This window comes from Salmo trutta, chromosome 18 (assembly GCF_901001165.1).
Source record: "Salmo trutta chromosome 18, fSalTru1.1, whole genome shotgun sequence".
In the NCBI taxonomy this organism is placed as follows: Eukaryota; Metazoa; Chordata; class Actinopteri; order Salmoniformes; family Salmonidae; genus Salmo; species Salmo trutta.
The window spans coordinates 50,589,043-50,610,932 of record NC_042974.1 but is presented as its reverse complement, the minus strand read 5'-3'; the positions used below and the strand labels follow the sequence as shown (position 1 = coordinate 50,610,932).

The following is a 21,890-nucleotide window of genomic DNA, read 5'->3' as shown; positions in this document are numbered from 1 at the left end:
TATAATTATAGTCCTTAATAAATACATACAAATGTAATGACCTGGAATAGCAGAGACCTTTGCTTAAAAGCATAAAGACAGGCAATGAACATTCACAAATGTATTGCATGTGGCTGGTAAAACATGCACCTTTCACATTCGCATGAAGTGAACGTTTTTATACGAATACATTTACAGATGATGTCTCAATCGAGTGGCAGAATGTCACGTATTTCTAAAAAGCTGTGTCTCTGACGCCACCAAAACCATCACGAAAGACATCTATGGTACACAAATAAAGCACAATACATAACATACATTTCCCCCTATAGAACCTACTTCCATCTGAGTGACCACTTAGAGAGCCAGTCTAATACTAGTTAAGAGCTACAGCACACAGTTGTGGTTACTTACAAAATCATATTCAATAGTGAGTTTAGAAAAAGTTTAAAAAAAGGGGAACAGCAGCACTCGATGCAGTTGTATTGATCTACTTCCTTCTATCAACAAGCCCAAACTACCACAACTATCTCCCTCAGTTGGGATTTTCAAAGCTCCTGTTCGACCTGCTTTAGGATAATGTCAAAACACATCACACAGTTGGAGAGAATGGAGACGGTATGACACGTTGACGTTCTATTATGGGAGACAGACAAAGCTGTCCTCCAACATTCAGAGTCCCAATTTACAAGTAGTTATTTCTTTAAACATTTTCCATTCTACAAACAGCTTTGTGTTGCTTGTGGTGAGTATAAATGCTTGAAATAAAGCACAATACTTGTTTGGCATATACAGTGCTGTGAAAAAGTATGTGCCACCTTGCTGATTTTCTCTATTTTTGCATACTTTTGATACTGAATGTTGTAATATCTTCAACCAAAACCTAATATTAAATACAGGGAACCTGATTTTACAAATAATACATTTAAAAAAAATTTAATTAACAAAGTTATGCAACACCCAATTTGTGTGAAAAAGTAATTGCCCCCTTACAGTCAATAACTGGTTGTGCCACCTTTAGCGGCAATGACAGCAACCAAACACTTCCTGTAGTTGTTGATCAGTCTCTCACGTCGCTGTGGAGGAATTTTGAGTGTAAGGGGGCAATTACTTTCACACACAGGGGCATTGGGTGTTGCCTAACTTTGTTTATGAAGTATGTCATTGTTGTGTTATTTGTTCACTCAGGTTCCCTTTATCTAATATTAGGTTTTGGTTAAGATCTGATAACATTTAGTATTAAAAAAAATGCAAAAGTAGAAAAGAATTTGATGGGGGGGCAAATACTTTTTCACAGCACTGTACCCGGGTTACTTTTTATCATTAGTAGTCCTCCTGTGTAACAACTTATGGAAAAGCAGGATTGCTGGAGAAAATGAGTTCTCTGTAACAGATTTTGTCAAGGTTAGGTGTGAGAATGAGAACTCCAATGCTGCATTGACAGCATCCATCTCTCCCCCACCCGGAAGGAACCTTCTAATTACAACAAACCACTTTTCCCTTTGTGACATAACCCCTTCCATTATTTCAAAGTGAATAATCACAAATTACATTTGTTCAACATCAATGAAAAACACAAAGAATCGCAGACACAAAACATTGCAAACAATTTAAAAAGAATATCCATTAATTGTTAAAAAAATGAAATCTTACCTTTCTTTGAACAAAGTCCATGATGTTTTTGAAATCCAGATCATCGTAGTAATTCACTATTCCTTTACGAATGTTTTTGTTTAAGAGGTCCACAGTCTATGGTGGTGGAAAAGAAAAATAGAGGGTGAAATATATTAAGACTGTAGGATTGATAGTGTAGGCAGCTTTAAAACAATCGAGTACAAACATTTTTTTTAAACATTTAATAAGGAATTCAATGCACCAACACTTGAACTCTCCCTATATTGCTGCTGTCAATAAAAACGACTTTATTTTCCTAAATCCTGGGGTCATGACGTTGCCCTCTTTGGGTACATCGAGCACTATACCCCCCCTCCCTCTGCACCAGCCCTTTTCTATGCACCATCCCCCTACCTCTATACTCCTGACACTAGGCTCAGTCAGAAGAGGTCGTAAATTCCTATGAGGAGATCCTCTCCTCATGGCCACAGTATAGAGAGAGAATGAGTTCATAGAGAGGACAAAGGAATTTCTTCCACCTCACAGAACTGGAGAACCGAACGACATTTATGTTCTGGAGAAGGTATAAAAGATCGGTGAAGAATCCAGCTACGAACTGGTCCGTTTGGTACAATTTTGTGAAACTCATGTGAGACAATACCGCCACATTACCATAACCATGTTTATAGAAGAGTCTCCGGTATGAGACTTACATCTAATGGTTGTATAAAATGAATGAATAAGGATGAAGATATTTGTGAGATGATGGGATGCTATGTAATGATGTTAATGTGAGAGAATTGTATTTCTGTTTAAAGTTTCACTAAGTCCTTGGCACGCCCCCAGGGGCACAGACAGAACCTGGCATCATGAGACAGCCTTTTCGATGTTCCGAATAAAACCCCCACCTAGGTTTTCTATCACCAGACCAGCTTACCTTGATACTGAGAGGGCCAAGGTTTGAGAGGAGACCAGCTTACCTCGATAACGAGAGGACCAAGGTTTGAGAGGAGACCAGCTTACCTCGATAACGAGAGGGCCAAGGTTTGAGACCATGCATTTCTCTTGCTGAACTTTTAACCATACCACGTGGTTAAACTCTTAGACTATCAATACCGACAGAATAAGAACAAGTCTTTGATATTAATTACTAGTCTGCAGCTAGGAATTCGGTATCATTGAACGCGAAGACCGACAACCGCCGAAACAGCTATTCTATAACGACATGAATGAATGTTACTTTTTCTGAGCTATCCATTCTAACCACGAGAGAGAGAGAGAGAGAGGAGAGAGAACAGACTCTCCAACAGAAACAAACTTTTCAACAGAGATCCCGACGACACACTGAGCGTAAATATATATATTGATTGCAATTGTTCCTGAATGAGTGAGCGTTCATGTGCAAAGGATTAGCATTTCAATTGTTAAAATATTAAACTCTGTAGTGTCTCCTCAGTTGACCCCCCACTCCCCTTTTGTCTAACAAGCCGCCATGCCGATTTAGCCCACTAGGGCACATTCTCCTATCATTTCCTTGTACACATATCTACTGTTTGTTATGCATTTCTGTGAATTACCTAGTTAGTAAATAAATTATTTTAAGACAATTGACGTATGGATGACTCATAGTGAAGTCTGGGTTCGTGCAGATAACCAACAATTTACGACGTTTGGAATGAGACTAATGTGGAGGTAAATAATAATTCATTAATTCGAAGACTAATTGATCAGATATTAAAATATCTGAAAGTTATATTAGGAAAATTATAACTTTGTAATCTGAATATTTTCCTTGGTGACCCGACTTCCTAGTTAATTACAGTTACATGATTAATCAGTTTAATCGTGTAATAATAATTACAGATAGTTATTTGATAAATACGTCTTCAGTTTTAATGATGCCAAAGACACGACACTTGCATAAGCAATTCCTCAAGACACAAATTGCCATGTAACCTCTTTTTAACAGGATCATGTTCAGACTTGAAACATATCTGTATTGGACCTTAGGAGGATTAGTTACTGTTACAATTTCAAAATGGCGTTTTTCTTGCTAACATATGATGGAAGGTCCCCGAGTCGCTGGTTTGCCTGGGAGGGGTCCCTGGGCAAGAAAAGTTTGAAAATCCCTGAACTAACCTAACAAATTGATTAAAAATGGAAAGCTGAAATAACTATGCAACCCCTTTGTTATGGCAAGCCTAAATAAGTTCAGGAGTAAACATTTGGTAACAAGTCACATGGACTCCGTGTGTGCAATAATAATGTTTAACATAATTTTTGAACGACTACATCATCTCTGTACCCCACACATACAGATAATTGTAAGGTCCCTCAGTTGAGCAGTGATTTTCAAACACAGATTCAACCATAAAGACCAGGGAGGTTTTCCAATGCCTCGTAAAGAATGGCACCTATTGGTAGATGGCTAAAATAAATGAAAAAGCAGACATTTAATATCCCCTCGAGCATGGGGACTTCATTAATTACACTTTGGATGGTGTATCAATACACCCAGTCACTACAAAGATACAGGCGTCCTTCCTAACTCAGTTGCTGGAGAGGAAGGAAACCACTCAGGGATTTCACCATGAGGCCAATGTTGACTTTAAAAAACAGTTACAGTTTAATGGTACTGATAGGAAAAAAATGTAAGATGGATCAACAACACTGTAGGTCGCTACAATGCTAACCTAAATGAGAGTGAAAAGAAGGAAACCTGTAATGAAAACAAATATTCCAAAACATGCATCCTGTTTGCAATACGGCACTAAAGTAAAAAACTGAAAAAAATGTGACAAAGAAATGTACTTTATGTCCTGAATATAAATCGCTGCCAAAGGTAATTCTAACATGTATTGACTGAGGGGTGTGAATACTTGTGTAAATGAGACATTTCTGCATTTTCAATACATTTGCAAAAATGTCTAAAAACGTGTTCACTTTGTCATTATGGGGTATTGTGTGTAGATGGGCGAGAAAAAAAACAATTGAATCTATTTTAGAATAAGGCTGTAACATAACAAAATGTGGAAAAGGGGAAGAGGGCAGAATACTTTCTGAATGCTCAGCCGGGGGGCGGAATAATCATGTCTAAACCAATTTGGATGGAATGAAACGCTAGTGCCTGGTATAAGATAAATACACAACGCACGAGAAGTCAATAGAGTACTAACAATCATTGGAAATAGTGTTTTTTTTTTATTTTACCCTTATTTAACTAGGCAAGTCAGTTAAGAACAAATTCTTATTTTCAATGATGGCCTAGGAACAGTGGGTTAACTGCCTTGTTCAGGGGCAGAACGACAGATTTTTTACCTTGTCAGCTCGGGGATTTGGTCTTGAAACCTTTCGGTTACTAGTCCAACATTCTAACCACTAGGCTACCTGCCGGATTAATGAGCAATGGGTCAGAGACATGGGAGGAATTTGTCTATACAGTGAGCCTGAAATAGGATACTTGTTATTTGGCCATTGGCCCAGTTTTATTGCAAGGAATTCTAAATTGGTAAACCATAGGCTAGGGCTGGGTTATAAACTACATCCTGTCCCCTTTGTTCATTGAAGGAGAGAATCACTGAGGACAGGGAAGGAATGACCATCTACCTTTCAGCATAACCTTATGATTTATCCTCTTCGAATAAACCTATTTTCCTCCCCCTGATGTGCTTTGGGGTCTGTGTTATTAAAGAATAACAAACTGCTAACATTTGGTGCTGTGACCCAGATGAATTGGGTTTTTTGTCGAGAGCAAAACTTTATTTTCTATCCAAAATAAAATTGTTCTGAAAACAAAAACATTTTGCAATCAAATATTGTATATGGAGCGCAAAACTTAATGCATTTTATTCCCCAAAAATAGTTTGAGAACAAAAAATGTAATTAAAATCAAAACTCGCATTCAACCACCCTCCATTTTGGCAATTTTTTGAGTGTCAGTTTGGCTACAACCAATACCGTTCAGCCTTTCTTTCCGACACAAAGGAAGTCATAGCGGACACCTACGAAGGACTGTGGCATTTATCTATTCATATCTGATCTGGTAATGTAAAAGTCTAATAATGATATTATCTTCTATTGTTTCTCCTCATGTGTCTGTTTTTCAGCATAAAGTACTCTGTAGCCACTTAGTGTGGACACCAGGTGAGACCCCCCACCCCGTCCCTTTTTAACTACCTTATTTTCTCAATAACAGTCTCTCTCTCCTTCACTTTATCCCTCCCCCCCTAAATCCTCTAGGTTATATCAGCTGTGTTCTTGAACCCGTCCCGTATCTGAACTGGCTGACACAGAGGGCACAGTATGATCATAGATGAGGGGTCACTTGGTCAGGTCAACAGGAAGTATTATTAAAGAGATGCTTTACATTGAAATACAGATAGAGATGTAGTAGTCCCAGAGTTAATTATCCAAGGTCAGTTTTGCATTTCACCTCCTGATGATTATGATGACTGACCGTGTTCGAAAAAAAAAAAAAAAAAGCTTAATCATGCTCTCTCTCTGTCTCTCGTCTGCAGGTATGTTTTGATGTGAGAGAGGAACCCAGTCCCGTCATTGCCACCTAACCTGCTCTTAAGATAACCTTTGGGCCGACTGGGAGCCCAAGGCTGGTTAGGAGACACCGCTAGAGACACTATGTAATTGTGATGAGAGAATATTAGGGTAGCACTGTAATTCATTAATCATATGCTGTCTTCCCTGCTCCTCTCTTTTACCTCTTTCTTCTACACCTCTCCCCACCTCTTTCTTACTCTTTTTTAAATAATGCACACCATATGTGCATTGAAGTACAGATTGAACTTGTATTTATAATATTACAATTATAATATTTATAATGCATGTATTATGCATTTATAACACCTGGATAATGAACTTTCAATAAAGCGTTTCACATTCTCCACTGGTTTAAATTAAGTATCTCATTGGAATACTACACCTATCCTGTGTCCTCAGATTAATACAGATGAAGGGACTTAGATATGCATAGGAAGTGTAGTGTACTGTTTTTCTGTATATATGAATTACAAATCAGCCTTTACTTAAATCATGTTTCTAGTCTATTGCATAGTTACAATGTGAGGTAAACACTGTTGAAGAGTATAATTGTAATACACACACACCATGGAGTTTGATACACCTGGTATTGGATATGACTGAAAAAGAATGCGGTTCAGGTATGAATCTCTGTGAGACACCTTTATTTGCGAAGGAAGAGTACACGATCAGTGAATATATTCAATGTACAGGCTACAATGTGGGGATCTCATGCGTGGTAATAACTACAGTACATGTATATAGGACTTGCACAATAAAGTTATTATATTCTACTCAATCCATAGGCTTCATTAATGCCATTCAGACTTGAAGTCAATACAACAACTATGATATCTGAGGTTCATAGGTTCTGAACTAATATTCACACCAGATGTTTTAGGGTCCATACACAGATCGGCTACATACTGTAGCTAGCTATTATCCTCCACCACACAATAAGCAAATAAATAGTTAGCTAACTATGTTACTTCAGCTGCATTGCATGGCAAATATAAGCAAGGCAAGCTTACAGAATTGTACATTCAATTTGCAGTAAATGCTTTAGCTAGTTAGATTCTTTACATCCACTGTTTCACAAGACGACAGCCTGGTTTTCTCAGGAGTCCCTAAATAACATTAAACACAAATTACAATTTCATACTCATGTCATAACACTAGCTAGCTAGCTGGCTGATGTTAGCTAGTCAGCCAACTTGCTAAATAGCAATTTTCGTAAATTAACTTTATAACAAAAACATATGCAATCATTTGTCTCTACATTAACCAACATATGCCTCTCAATTGTACATTTTTTGCTTAACTCGTTATGACGTTATAATTACTTACATTTGCTTCCACCGTAATGTTTTGTCAGCCATCTTTGCTGAAGAAAGTTACCAGCGACGGATGGCTCCCGTCAAACTCGTCATCGGAACAACTCGATATGATTGGTCATATAAAAACCTTGGGACCCAAATGCATAATGTGTGCTCTAACTCCCCCTTGTGGTGGTCTGGAACAATGAAGCTATGATGCTAGGTACCTCTAAGTCCCGTGGTGTAAGCTCGCAACTTTTAAAGGAGGAACCACTGTAAGCATTCAACAAGCTTTTTGAAGTGAACATAAGTTTATGGGTAGCCAAGCCCTACAGAAACAATGTGTTCGAGAAGAGGTTTGAGTCCTTAAAAAAAGGGGTTATATTTTGCAGTCAAATAAATATATAAACATAGAGATATATATTAAAACAACTTTTGAAGTTAATATAATGCCATTGTTAAGTGAGAAAACCACTCTGAAAAAGGGCAGCACAGCTCCTCCTGATGTGAGCATGAAAGAGATTTTAAATTCACTGTCTAGTGATATGAAGAACCATTTCAAAGTAGAGGTGTAGGCAAAAGAAAAATATTCTGTCATTAATGAAAAAGATGGAATATGTCAGATATACAAAAAGCTTGGGGGAAAATACAGAGAATGTCTAATTCGTTGACAAAGACATGATGGTATTTAACTGTATTAGCCGAAGTAGGGAAACGGGATGAGAAATTATTTCTGGAGAATCATGACAGCACATTGGAGATAAAGAAAGTTTGAAAGCTCTTGGTGAACAGATAAAAACCTTGGAAGAAGAAATTCAACAATTACAGGCAAGGGTCGTAAAAACAGACATGGCTCCAACAAGCGGACCCTTTGTTCCCTCAATCTACCCCCACTCTGAATTGCACAAGGCAGATCAGGTTTCAAGCATCTAATCAGCACTGCCTAGCTTTGAGTGAACAGATACTGACAGCAGTGACGAACGATGTTTTAGTCCATCCAGAACACAGGCTGTAAAAGGTATTAAAGATAAACCTCTAGTGACAGTAATCACACACAAATCAGCATCTCCAAAACAGTTGGATGAATGGTCAAAAATGTTGAAACATTCACGAGAAGTGGGTATGAAAACATGGGACCATTTGAAGCGTTATAAGAAACTCCACAATCTACATCCTTATGATGTGTTACAGCTATAATCTTTTGTTTTGAACAACAGTGAACATGGTGTCCTTGAAGAAAAAGGTTTATAGAGCTGTGGGTGGTGAAGAGCAAAATGTGGCTGATGGATGGAGAGCCACTGGCAACGAGAATGTCGGAAAAGAAAACGTGTTCTTATGAGGAATGGCCAGGAGAAGCAGGGTCCCCAAAGACAATGCTGGTGCTAGCAAAGAAGCTATGGCCGCTACTAAAGTAGTGGAGGCTCCTAACAGCATCATACAATGTGGCACAACATGTAATCCAGCTACTCTGATGCTTCCCCCAGATACCACATTACTTGAACGACTGTTGTGAGTTGGTTTTGGATCAGCTCTTTGATGGGTTTATTAAGATTCATCTGACAGAGCTGCCAAAGCGGCTGCCAAGAGAACACCTCTGTCTCCTAAACTGATTAGGAGATACACCTTGGATACATTGCAACACATTAGAGATATGCAAGGCAGTGCACCAAAAGATGAAGTGTGGGAAAGGATGGCTGCAGGATGCAAACTCAATCAAGGTGTGTGGAAATACAACCTGGGATGTATAGCGCCAAATGCACTCTTACCCTACTTGGTGACACAGATCCACTCTTTGAGACACATTGGTGTGGACAAGATAGTTTATCGTTTTGTGGGCAAATGGTGGAATCATGGTGTGCAGAAAGAGGCTGAGGCTGTTATGGCGAATTGCAATATTTCTATGGAAAACAACACCAAGGGATGAGTGAAAGTACAGACACGACAAGCACCTGCCCCACCAGGACCCTTCAGACATCAACAGCTTGATTACATCACAATGCCCAAATGTAAAGGACACGAAGATGTGCTGGTCGTTGTTGATCGTTTCTCACGATGTGTTGAAGCCTACCCTACTAAGAAAGGAACTGCACAATAGAGTTAAAATTCTGATTCGAGAAATCATTCCCAGATGGGGATTTCCAGAACAATTAGATTCCAACCAAGGCACTCATTTCACAGGAAAAGTGTGTCAGGAGGTAGCTCGTCTTCTGAACATAGACTGGCAACTACAATGCCCTTATCATTCTCAATCGTGTAGGCAGGTAGAATGCACAAATCGAGTTTGGAAAGAGAATTTCAAAGATGCATTGCCTACTGTATTATGTAGTATACGAGCAACACATAATAAAACCACAAGGTTGAGTCTGTTTGAGGTCGTCACAGGTCAACCCATGTCCCTACCAGGCACGTTAGATTTGAGACAAGCAGACGTTTACTTCATGAGTGACACAATGCTTAACTATTGCATACAACTCTCTAATGCAGTAGGGGAAGCAGAAAGACAAGTAAAAGAGGCGTGGGGAATAAGTCCCGAGGGGGGACATGACGTAGTACCAGGACAGTGGGTGATGGTAAAAAAAGATGTAACAGATATTAGGGCCAAAATGGAAAGGTGCTTATCAAGTTTTGCTCATAACGGCAGTAAAAGTCCAAGGAGAAAATCACGATGGATACATGTCACTCATTTGCAAGGTTGTCCATATTGATGACATAGAGGAGCCTGGAGAATGAAGAACTGATTGATTAGTAATTGGGGGCCAATCTCAGGTAAAGAAGCACAGTAAGAAGATCAGAACCTGATAAGCTTCTGTGTTATACACCGCAGTCATCATATTAGGGATATCTAGGTGAAATGTCCAACATTTTCCTGAAAACAAAAAATATATATAGATTTGTTTTTATATTGGGACATGCTTACTTAAGGAAATCTATGTGAAATGTAAATTTCTCTTGAAACCAGGACATGTTACTTTCACTTTTTTGTTTCCTTCGTTTACAGGTTATGAGAATCTATCGTCTGAAGCTGCAGCAATATCCCTTGAACCATGGACTGTACCTGAAACGATACAAGATCGCCGGTGAAGTGCAACGGAAGAAGAATTCCTCATTACCGGCAGACTGTCAGAACATAACTATTATAAATTATGTTCTGACAAAATTATCTATGTGGGACTGATACCAGTGTGGAAGAGCTGGTCACTTTTAAATGACTTGGTGAATGATTACCTTGCCAATAGGACAAATTAATATTATTGTCTTGTAGACCAAATTTTTTTGTGAGTTTCCTCCTAATACAGGATGTGATAGGAATTGTAAGGGACATCATCATTACGCATGTTAATACTTATTTTCTATAACTTTGTTTGAAATCTATTATTGTAACAGCAAGTACAATATGCCCTTTGTGTTTTATAGAAATGCATGGTGTTTAATGTGAATGATTTTATGCTTACTGTTAATGTTTTTTATACTGTCTATTTTTTCACGTTTTCAATTTTTCTAAAAATACATTTTAAGTATATAAATACACAACGCAGAGACAGAGTATGAGAGACAGAGGACGAGAAGTCAATAAAGTACTAACAATCAATGGAAAGTGTTTTTCTGTAATAGGGGATTAATGAGCAATGGGTCAAAGACATGGGAGGAATTTGTCTATACAGTGAGCCTGACATAAGATACTTGTTATTTGGCCATTGGCCCAGTTTTATTGCAAGGACTTTAACTGGCCAACCACAGGCTAGGGCTAGGTTATAAACTACATCCTGTCCCTTTGTTCACTGGAGAGAATTACTGAGGACAGGGAAGGAACGACCATCTCCCCTCAGCATAACATCTATGATTTATCCTCTTTAAATAAACCTATTTTCCTCCCCATGATTTGCTTTGGGGTCTGTGTTATTAAAGAATAACAACTGCTAACACTGTAAATATAATTTAAAGTTTGGTACGGATAGTCCTCCTCCTATTTCCCTCTTTGCAAGTTTGTCAATTTTATCCGGCCAAAAATCTTTTCACAAATTTCAAAACATAACGGGAATGGAATGTCAGACAATACAAGACATTGGAAAATTCCTATATGGAAACCACAAGGGCCAATCTGAAATACCCCGAGAACGGTGTAAAGAGCAGTTAATATCCTTGCCTGATAACACAATTGATTTAGTCCCACTATGTTGACTTATTGTAACGTACACCGTTTCATAAACTTGTTAGCTTTCTACTTGCACAAGCCAAGGTAAATGTATCCAATAAGAGGTGGCATGAGTCCCTTTTGTGTATATAAAGATCGGCTTTCTCTCAATGATTATGAGTTTAATAATGGCTAAGTAATGGGTTTACGGTACCTGATGCCTGAAGACCAGAGCCAGGATGCCACCGAGGAGCTCCAGAATGAGACAGACTGTCAGGGTGTAGAGAAACTGAAAAACAAAATCACATTTACAAGGTTAATACACAGAATATTTTTATTTATAAAAACAGTTTAAAACTTCTTATGGGCAGGTGGGACGGTAGCGTCCCACCTGGCCAACATCCGGTGAAATTACAGAGCGCGAAATTCAAACTACAGTATTATAAACATTTAACTTTCATAAAATCACAAGTGTAATACATCAAAATAAAGCTTAACTTCAAGTTAATCCAGCCGATGTGTCAGATTTCAAAAAGGCTTTACGGCAAAAGCAAACCATGCGATTATCTGAGGACAGCGCCCCGCATACAAAACCATGAAAAACATATTTCAACCAGGCAGGTGCAACACGAAAGTCAGAAATAGCGATATAAAAATGTCTTACCTTTGATGATCTTCTTCTGTTGGAACTCCAAAAGGTCCCAGTTACATCACAAATGGTCCTTTTGTTCTATAATGTCCTTCTTTATATCCATTAAAACTCAGTTTAGCTGGCGCGCTTCAGTCAATAATCCACCCAGTTTCCCTCCATCAAAATGCATACAAAATGAATCCCAAACGTCACTAATAAACTTTTCCAAACAAGTCAAACAACGTTTAAAATCAAACCTTAGGTATCCTAATATGTAAATAAACAATACATTTAAGACAGAGAATCGTTATGGTCTTTACTGGAGAAAAATACCAAAGAACGCGCTCTCTTCCACACGCTTGGAAACACTATAGCCAAAATGAGAGCCACCTAGAAAAACTACAATTTCTGGCTCATTTTTCCAAAAACCAGCCTGAAACTCTTTCTAAAGACTGTTCACATCTAGTGGAAGCCCTAGGAACTGCAATCTGGGAGGACTTGGCCTTATAATAAAAGTGATAGCCATTGAAAATAGTGGTAGGCTGATGTTTTTTGGGGGGGGATGGTTTGTCCTCGAGGTGTCGCCTGCCATATCAGTTCTGTTATACTCACAGACATAATTTTATGTCTTATTTCAGTTTTAGAAACGTTAGAGTGTTTTCTATCCAAATCTACCAATGCATATCCTAGCTTCTGGGCCTGAGTAACAGGCAGTTTACTTTGGGCACGCTTTTCATCCGGACATCAAAATACTGCCCCCTACCCAAGAGAAATTAATGGATCTGTCTGGTTAGCTTTCCTTTGATCATATCTTGTGAACCACAAAACCACCTGTTTGCTGTAGCATCTTAAATGCTGCTGCTCTTTGCCATTTTGATAGCAGCTCAGCTAAGGCAAAACATTTTTTTTATAATGAATAGGGGACACTTGTGGTGCCCTCATACACGAAAAACAAAAGTATTGATCATTGCATGATGAAATTGAAGGGGCACTGTTCTAAGATGTTTCCAATTGCATGCCTAATGTCTTTGAATATCAGGCGCCATTTAAAAATGCCTGTATTGTAGTTTCTGCACAGTGGCATTACAAAACGTATTTCCCCAGTGAAATAAAATAGCAGAATTTGATTAGGCAAAAAAAGACCTTGCTTTTAGAAGACAAAAATCTGTAATTCGTTCAGAAGGAATCAAACTCAAGCCAATACAAGCACCAATACATCTACTTAAAAGTAGATGCAAACATCTCAAAATGTGATTAATTTATTCCAGTCATTAATTCATCAGAGCAATGTGTCATATCTAAAATGGATGAGGGCCTGCTAAAGTCTGATTACATATTTCAAATGTTGTCAATGCGGGTGGCTAAACTGTGCCAAATTAATAAATCAATGATAATTATGTAGCTAGTGGACTTTCATTAGTAATTGTGTCTTAATTACCCTGTTGGACCTTGCAGACAAATCAACCTGAAACCCAATCAACTGATGCTATGCTAAATATTTCAGGTAACATTTATGGTTTAGCGCTCATATTTTGCATACTGACATGAGAGCTACATTGTCTCATGCACCTAGCACTGAAGACCTGAAATTATAATAGAGAAATATGTTTCAAGGACTGTACACGGTCCATGTCCTTGAATTTAGTGGTACAATGGTACCAATGATTTAGTCCCAAAACGATAAAGCCCAAGGTAAATCAAGTGCACATTAAATACATTAAAATATTTGAGATATGTATTTGACCCAGGTCTGGTGAGTGGTGAACCTCAAGCCTATATCACAGTGTTGTATTTAATTGTGTGGGCCTAGTACTCACCACTTTGAGGAGCATCAGGTTGTCCCTGAGGGAGGCCAACACGCCGATGAAGGAGATAATGAACATCACCACCCCCAGGACGATCAGGATGATCGCGGGGGCCAGGAACACCCCCTCCAGGGTTTTGTAGCGCTGCCGCTCCACCTCCGCATAGATACCGATGGCTAGGATGAACCCCCCAATCAGCTACCAGAAATAGAGACAGACATGGAGATGAGAATTAAGTATAGGGGCTAAGAGTGGTTACCTATACTGAGTGGTTACCTACAGTATACTCAGTGGTTACCTATACTGAGTGGTTACCTATAAAATGCAATGTCAAATCAGAAAACAGAGCTTTATCTATGTAAATGGTTTCATGTTAATTTAATGCTCATAGATTAATTAATATTTTCTGTCAATAGTTAATGAAGGACCACAGAAATCTAATTCATTATGATCACAAACTTTAATCCCACTGGGCAAAGACATCAGTTCAATGTCTAGTTTTGATTTACATAGATCAAGTTGTCAACTAACATGATTTCAAATGTGAAATCAACAACCATTTCAAACATTGGATTTAGGTTTATGACTATCTAAAAATCAGTTTTTCACATTCATTCAGCATCACATTAAATTTTTTGTTGTTGAAATGACATGTTTAACAACATTGATTCAGTAGGCTTGTACCTTGTGGGATGGCTCCCTGCTGAGGGTAATTCATCAACATTGAAATGTAAATAACATCTGTGCTAGATACACTGCTAGATTAAAATCAAATGTTATTGGTCGCGTACACATTTGCAGATGTTAATCGCAGCTGCAGCGAAATGCTTATTTTTCTAGCTCCAACAGTGCAGTATACCTAACAATACAAAACACCACAACACTTACAAATAAAAAAAAGAATGACAGTGCAATGGAAAGTATTCAGACCCCTTGACATTTTCCATACTTTGTTACATTACAGCCTTATTCTAAAATGTATTAAATAAAAAAAATCCTCAATCTACAAAACAATACCCTTTCCCATAATGACAAAGCAAAAACATATATATATATATATATATATAAATAATATTTTTTTTTACATATTTGCAAATTTATTAAAAATAAAACAGAAATACCTTATTTACAAAAGTCTTCAGACCCTTTGCTATGAGACTCAAAATTGAGCTCAGGCACATCCTGTTTCCATTGATCATCCTTGAGATGTTTCACCTTTGGTAAATGCAATTGATTTGGAAAGGCACACACCGGTCTATAATAAAGGTCCACAGTTGACAGTGCATGTCAGAGAAAAAACCAAGCCAAAGGAATTGTCCGTAGAGCTCCGAGACAGGATTGTGTCGAGGCACAGATCTGGGGAAGGGTACCAAAACATTTCGGCATTATTGAAGGTTCCCAAGAACAGGGAGGTGACCAAGAACCCGATGGTCACTGACAGAGCTCCAGAGTCCCGTGGAGATGGGAGAACCTTCCAGAAGGACAACCATCTCTGCAGCACTCCAACAATTAGGCCTTTATGATAGTGGCCAGACGGAAGCCACTCCTTAGTGAAAAGGCACATGACAGCCCGCTTGGAGCTTGCCAAAAGGCACCTAAAGGACTCTCAGACCATGAGAAAATCTGTCTGATGAAACCAAGATTTAACTTTTTGGCCTGAATGCCAAGTGTCACGCCTGGAGGAAACCTGACACCATCCCTACGGTGAAGCATGGTGGTGGCAGCATCATGCTGTGGGGGTGTTTTTCAGCGGCAGGGACTGGGAGACTAGTCAGGATCGAGGGGGGAAAAAATGACGGAGCAAAGTACAGAGATCCTTGATGAAAACCTGCTCAGGGCCTCAGACAGTGGCGAAGGTTAACCTTCTAACAGGACAACAACCCTAAGCACACAGCTAAGACAACGCAGGAATGGCTTCGGGACAAGTCTCTGAATGTCCTTGAGTGGCCCAGCCAGAGCCCGGACTTGAACCCGACATCTCTGGAGAGACCTAAAAATAGCTGTGCAGCAACTCTCCCCCTCCCACCGGACAGAGATTGAGAGTTTCTGCAGAGAAGAATGGGAGAAACTCTCCAAATACAGGTGTGCCAAGCTTGTAGCGTCATACCCAAGAAGACTCGATGCTGTGATTGCTGCCAAAGGTGCTTCAACAAAGTACCGAGTAAAGGGTCTGAATACTTATGCAAATTGGTTCTTTTTTTGTTGCAAAAAGTTCTAAACTTGTTTACGCTTTGTCATTATCAAATCAAATGTTATTAGTCAATGCAGTTAAAAAAAAGTAACAAGTAATTAAAGAGCAGCAGTAAAATAACAATAGTGAGACTATATACAGGGGGGGTACTGGTACAGAGTCAATGTGCGGGGGCACCGGTTAGTTGAGGGTGATTGTGTGTAGATTGATGAGGGGGAAAACAAATGTAATCAATTTTAGAATAAGGCTGTAAAGTAACAAAATGTGGAAAAAGTCAAGGGGTCTGAATACTTTCCGAATCCAATGTAAGAAATATCAGAATGAGCAATGTCAGAGTCCGGAATATAAATATATAGGATACTCTCAAATGGTGCATCTGTAGACGTTTGTGAGGGTGTTAGGGGTCAAGCAGGGGTCTTCAGAATGAGGTTGAAGAGGTTTTTCTGTCCCTTCTTCACCACACTGTCTGTATGGATGGACCATTTCAGGTTGTCAGTGATGTGCACCCTGAAGAACTTGAAGCTTTTCACACACTACTGCAGCCCAGTAGATGTGAATGGGGGCATGCTCTCTCTGCTGTCTCCTGAAATCTATGAACAGCTCCTTTGTTTTGTTGAAGGAGAGGTTATTTTCCTGGCACCACTCATCCAGGGCCCTCACCTCCACCTTGTAGGCAGTGTCGTCATTGTTGGTAATCATGCCTACAACGGTTTGTCTTTTCATGTTTGCCTTTGAAAAAATATTGCAATTCTGGTATTGTCACAGCCCTACGATTAAGTTAATTGGCAGTCCATTGCCATTTCAATTAGCTGATTACTTTGCTAAGCATTAGCAATCCATATTTTACTCTAAGTATCAAAGCAATTACAGCATTGAGAAGGGCTCCCTCTTTAAAAGTAAAGACAATTAAAATCACTTATAACACATGAATGCAAACGCAGAAACTCAAACTGCCCTCTTCAGCTTACTTTACTGTTCACAGACCTTGGTTGAAAAGTGAATGTGAGGTAAAGATAATAGGAGTATTAACCCCTCCAGCACTAATGAACCAGTATGTAATGCTGATTTATTACAAAAGTACACATTCTCTGGTGTTCATTACATCCTATACCTGTGACAACTAATCAGTGACTCTAGGTCTATGAATGCCTGTCTCCCCAGGTGTGCCACAGGCAGCTGATTGGACAGCCAATGCAGAGATTTCTGGCTTTGGGAGTAGTTCAAGGAAACCTATTGTGCACAGCTCTGACAGAGTTTTTTATTGCAAAAAGAATTGGCTCTGAGATCGTGACTGACTGTTCTGATGTCACAGGTGGATTTGTAATTAAAAGAGACACCAAGCAGCTATGAGGCGGCACTGTGTTCTGAACTGTGACTGATACGGTAGGCCTACACAGGAAATTACAAGGCTTTTTGATCGCTTGATACCAGTCCAAATGGAGGGAGCTGTGGTTGCTAGGCAAACTCATCTACAAACAGTCAAGTCCAAAATTATTGGCACCCTTGATAAAGATGAGCAAAAAAGACTGGATAAAATACAAAAACTGAGCTATATTGTATGCTCAATTTTTCTTTATTAGGTTCTGTTGTACTAATACAATTTCTCAGAGAAAGATATGTTTAACAAGTTATTTAAAAATGTTTCTAAAAGACTTGTTAAAATCATTGTCTCTGTTTTTACCTCACCTTCCGAGGATAACGGCACCGAGCCTTTTTCTGAAATGTTTTATGAGATTGGAGATGACATTGGGAGGGATCTTGGACCATTTTCCATACAGAATCTTTTCCACAGAGTTTCAATGGGGTTTAATTCAAGACGACCATTGCAAAATTTAGATTTTATGGTTAATTAATATTTTGATGTGTGGTTGGGGTTGTTGTCTTGCTGGAAGTTCCATTTGTGACCAAGTTTCAGCTTCCTGGCAGAGGCAACCAGGTTTTTGGCTAAAACATCCTGGTACTTGGTCAAGTTTATGATGTGTTGATCTTGACAAGGTCCCCCAGGACCAGCGGAAGCAAAATAGCCCCATATCATCAACGATACCTTTATAGCATGTATGGGGTTATTTTTTGCTTAGGCATCCTTATTTTGATACCAAACCCACCACTGGTGTGCGTTGCTAAAGAGCTCTTTTCAGGTCATCTGACCATGGCACCGGTTCTCATCCAAGTGCCAATACCGTTTAGCAAACCGCAGGTGTTTAAATTTGTTGGATGAAATGAAAATAGAGCTCTTTGGAAAGTCAGGTTGCTGGCAAACAAGATGCTGGGAGTTTAAATTCCATGTGAGGTTGAGTACCAAGTAATCAAAATACAGCAGCATACTGTCCTTTTACGGCAATAACACCATAAACTTAAAATACAGTTACTTGTTGTACATTTACTGTATTTTCACTGCAATCAGGTTTTGGTAGTGCATCTTAAAAATACAGGAAATTCAGCAGTAAAAATACAGTAACTTATTGTTGTATATTTATCGTATTTCCACTGCAACCAGTGGCCGGTACTGTACCGTTAAATTACATGTGGACTCGCATGTGGCTCAGATAAGCATGTCAAATCCTTAAATGAAATACCTGCACAAAAGGTATTTCATTTATTTCAATTATTTAATACAGTATTCTGGGTCACATGTAAAATACCGATGACAATATTCAAATTAATAAAAAAAATGACTATATTCAAGTACAGTAGTTCAGCAGATACTGTCTGTTTCATAAAAACAATACCATGTAGTCCATAAACTAACACCTATCTGGTATTGCTGAGGGGATCCAGACATTGCAAGGATCTGGCCAGCACATTGACATGACTCTGTGGATTCTCAACAACCTGCAGTAGTGCACATTCATCAGACTGATTTCGTGGTCTGACTATTTCACAATTCTTCCCTATGGCAAAATACTCTATATCTGCATCAACTTATTGGAAGCAGCAAACAATGAGAGTGAATATTACTTTTTTTTTTACCTATAAAGCTGGATTGCAGCATGTTTCTATAAAAAATTTTTTTTTAAGTCTATACAAATGCAGTACAATCCTACCTGCCACTATTCATGCACACACTCCGGTGCCTTGTGAATAAACCTATACCTTAGAGCCAGCGGACGGTCATACATCTCCCTGACAGAAATCCAACAGCTTACTTTCTCACCAATGTGGGAGGTACATGCAGCCTTTTGTTTATGTTCACAATGATGGCTTCTAACATGTGACTGCCTGTTCCCTGGTGGATGTGCTTTTGTTAAGGAGCAGCGAGAATCATAACACCGCTGTTCCTGGCCTTAACAAGCCCACAATGCCCTGCTGTACAAGAACATTATGAGCTTCAAGGGAGACACTTCACTTACAGTTGAAGTCAGAAGTTTACATACACCTTAGCCAAATACATTTAAACTCAGTTTTTCACAATTCCAGACACTTAATCTTAGTAAAAAAAAAAAAAACCTGTTTTAGGTTAGTTAGAATCACCACTTTATTTTAAGAATGTGAAATGTCAGAATAATAGCTGAGAGAATGATTTATTTCAGCTTTTATTTCTTTCATCACATTCCCAGTGGGTCAGAAGTTTACATACACTCAATTAGTATTTGGTAGCATTGCCTTTACATTGTTCAACTTGGGTCAAACGTTTCAGGTAGCCTTCCACAAGCTTCCCACAATAAGTTGGGTGAATTTTGGCCCATTCCTCCTGACAGAGCTGATGTAACTGAGTCAGGTTTGTGGGCCTCTTTGTTCGCATACGCTTTTTCAGCTCTGCCCACAAATTTTCTATAGAATTGAGGTCAGGACTTTGTGATGGCCACTCCAATACCTTGACTTTGTGGTCCTTAAGCCATTTTCTACAACTTTGGAAGTATGCTTGGGGTCATTGTCCATTTGGAAGACCAAGCTTTACTTCCTGACTGATTTCTTGAGATGTTGCTCCAATATATGCACATAATATTTTCTTTGTCACGATGCCATCTATTTTGTGAAGTCAACCAGTCCCTCCTGCAGCAAAGCACCCCCCCAACATGATGCTGCCACCCTTGTGCTTCACGGTTGGGATGGTGTTCTTTGTCTTGCAAGCCTCCCCCTTTTTTCTCCAAACATAACGATGGCCATTATGGCCAAACAGTTCTATTTCTGTATCATCAGACCAGAGGACATTTCTTCAAAAAGTACAATCTTTGTCCCCATGTGCAGTTGCAAACCATAGTCTGGCTTTTTGGCGGTTTTGGAGCAGTGGCTTCTTCCATGCTGAGCGGCCTTTCAGGATATGTCGATATAGGACTCGTTTTACTATGGATATAGATACTTTTGTACCTGTTTCCTCCAGCATCTTCACAAGGTCCTTTGTTGTTGTTCTGGGATTGATTTGCACTTTTCGCACCAAAGTATGTTCATCTCTAGGAGACAGAATGCGTCTCCTTCCTGAGCAGTATGACAAAGAGTATGCAAAGAGGCACTGAGTTTGAAGGTAGGCCTTGAAATACATCCACAGGTACACCTCCAATTGACTAAAAATGTCAATTAGCCTATCAGAAGCTTCTAAAGCCATGACATCATTTTCTGGAATTTTCCAAGCTGTTTAAAGGCACAGTCAACTTAGTGTGTGTAAACTTCTGACCCACTGGAATTGTGATACAGTGAATTAAGTGAAATAATCTGTCTGTAAACAATTGTTGGAAAAATTACCTGTGTCATGCACAAAGTAGAAACCTTCCACAACTATAGTTTGTTAACAAGAAATTTGTGGAGTGGTTGAAAAACAAGTTTTAATGACTCCAATCTAAGTGTATGTAAACTTCTGACTTCAACTTGTCTGAGACAAGTACAGTTATAAGTTTGTTGGTAGATCTCCAGGAATGCAAATGCAAAAACAGTGAGAGGTTAAAACTTCAAGCGTGAAATATGCTTTAAAACAATTTTCCAAACACTCAAAAGCACAACAATGGGTGAATCCATCACTGAATACAATCCCTCTGAGTAATTTTGTTAAACAAAGTACAACCATTTGATTTGTTGAAAATATAATCTACTGTGTACAATAAATGAAAAGATATTTCCAACCAACTTGCTTAACTTTGGCAACATAAACTTGGCAGGTTGTTCCAAGCCAAAATCTCTTTAAAAATATCAGTGATAGCAAAGCCTGTGATAGTGTTTGCTCGGTCTTCAATCAACTCGTTGAACCGAGACTGGTAACAAGAGATGTTGGCTTGAAACAACCTGCCAAGTTTGAGCATCAAAGTCTGTGATAGTTGCTTGAAGACAGAGTAAAGACTTCCTGAACCAAGATTGATAAGAGAACCAATATTTCATGACATAGTCTAATCAGTAGAACATCAAAAGTGTATTTCTTGATTGAAAGAAAGCGGAGGTTGAAAATAGCAAAACATACACTTGAGACAAAAGTGACAATGGTTCTCAGAGAACCAAATGCACTCAGATCATAGGCTAACATGTCAAAAGCTGTTGCAGTCGACAAATACAGGAATACCCGCCTGGCTTGCAGACTCAGCAAGTTTCATTTCCGATGAGACACTGAATAAAAACAACAGTAAAAAAAAGAGTCTGAAACAGTGGGCCTACCATACCTTTGTTTACACCCTGATAGTGCTACATTTAATTGACAGTAAATAGTGGAGGGAAAAAAATAGGACATTTAAAATAAGTATATTATTCTAATAAAATTTGGGAACTT

General features: G+C 38.8%; 1 protein-coding gene across 1 annotated transcript in view; it reads right to left on the bottom strand.

Moving 5' to 3' along the window:
- The window catches only part of tspan15 (tetraspanin 15), a 40,277-nt gene that overhangs the window by 9,986 nt on the left and 8,401 nt on the right, over positions 1 to 21,890 (bottom strand). Inside the window, exons 2-4 of the mRNA XM_029698927.1 lie at positions 14,023 to 14,208; positions 11,789 to 11,863; positions 1,633 to 1,728 (exon numbers count right to left, since the gene is read on the bottom strand). Coding sequence (XP_029554787.1) covers positions 1,633 to 1,728; positions 11,789 to 11,863; positions 14,023 to 14,208 — 357 coding nt within the window. The remainder of the gene's footprint in view (positions 1 to 1,632; positions 1,729 to 11,788; positions 11,864 to 14,022; positions 14,209 to 21,890) is intronic.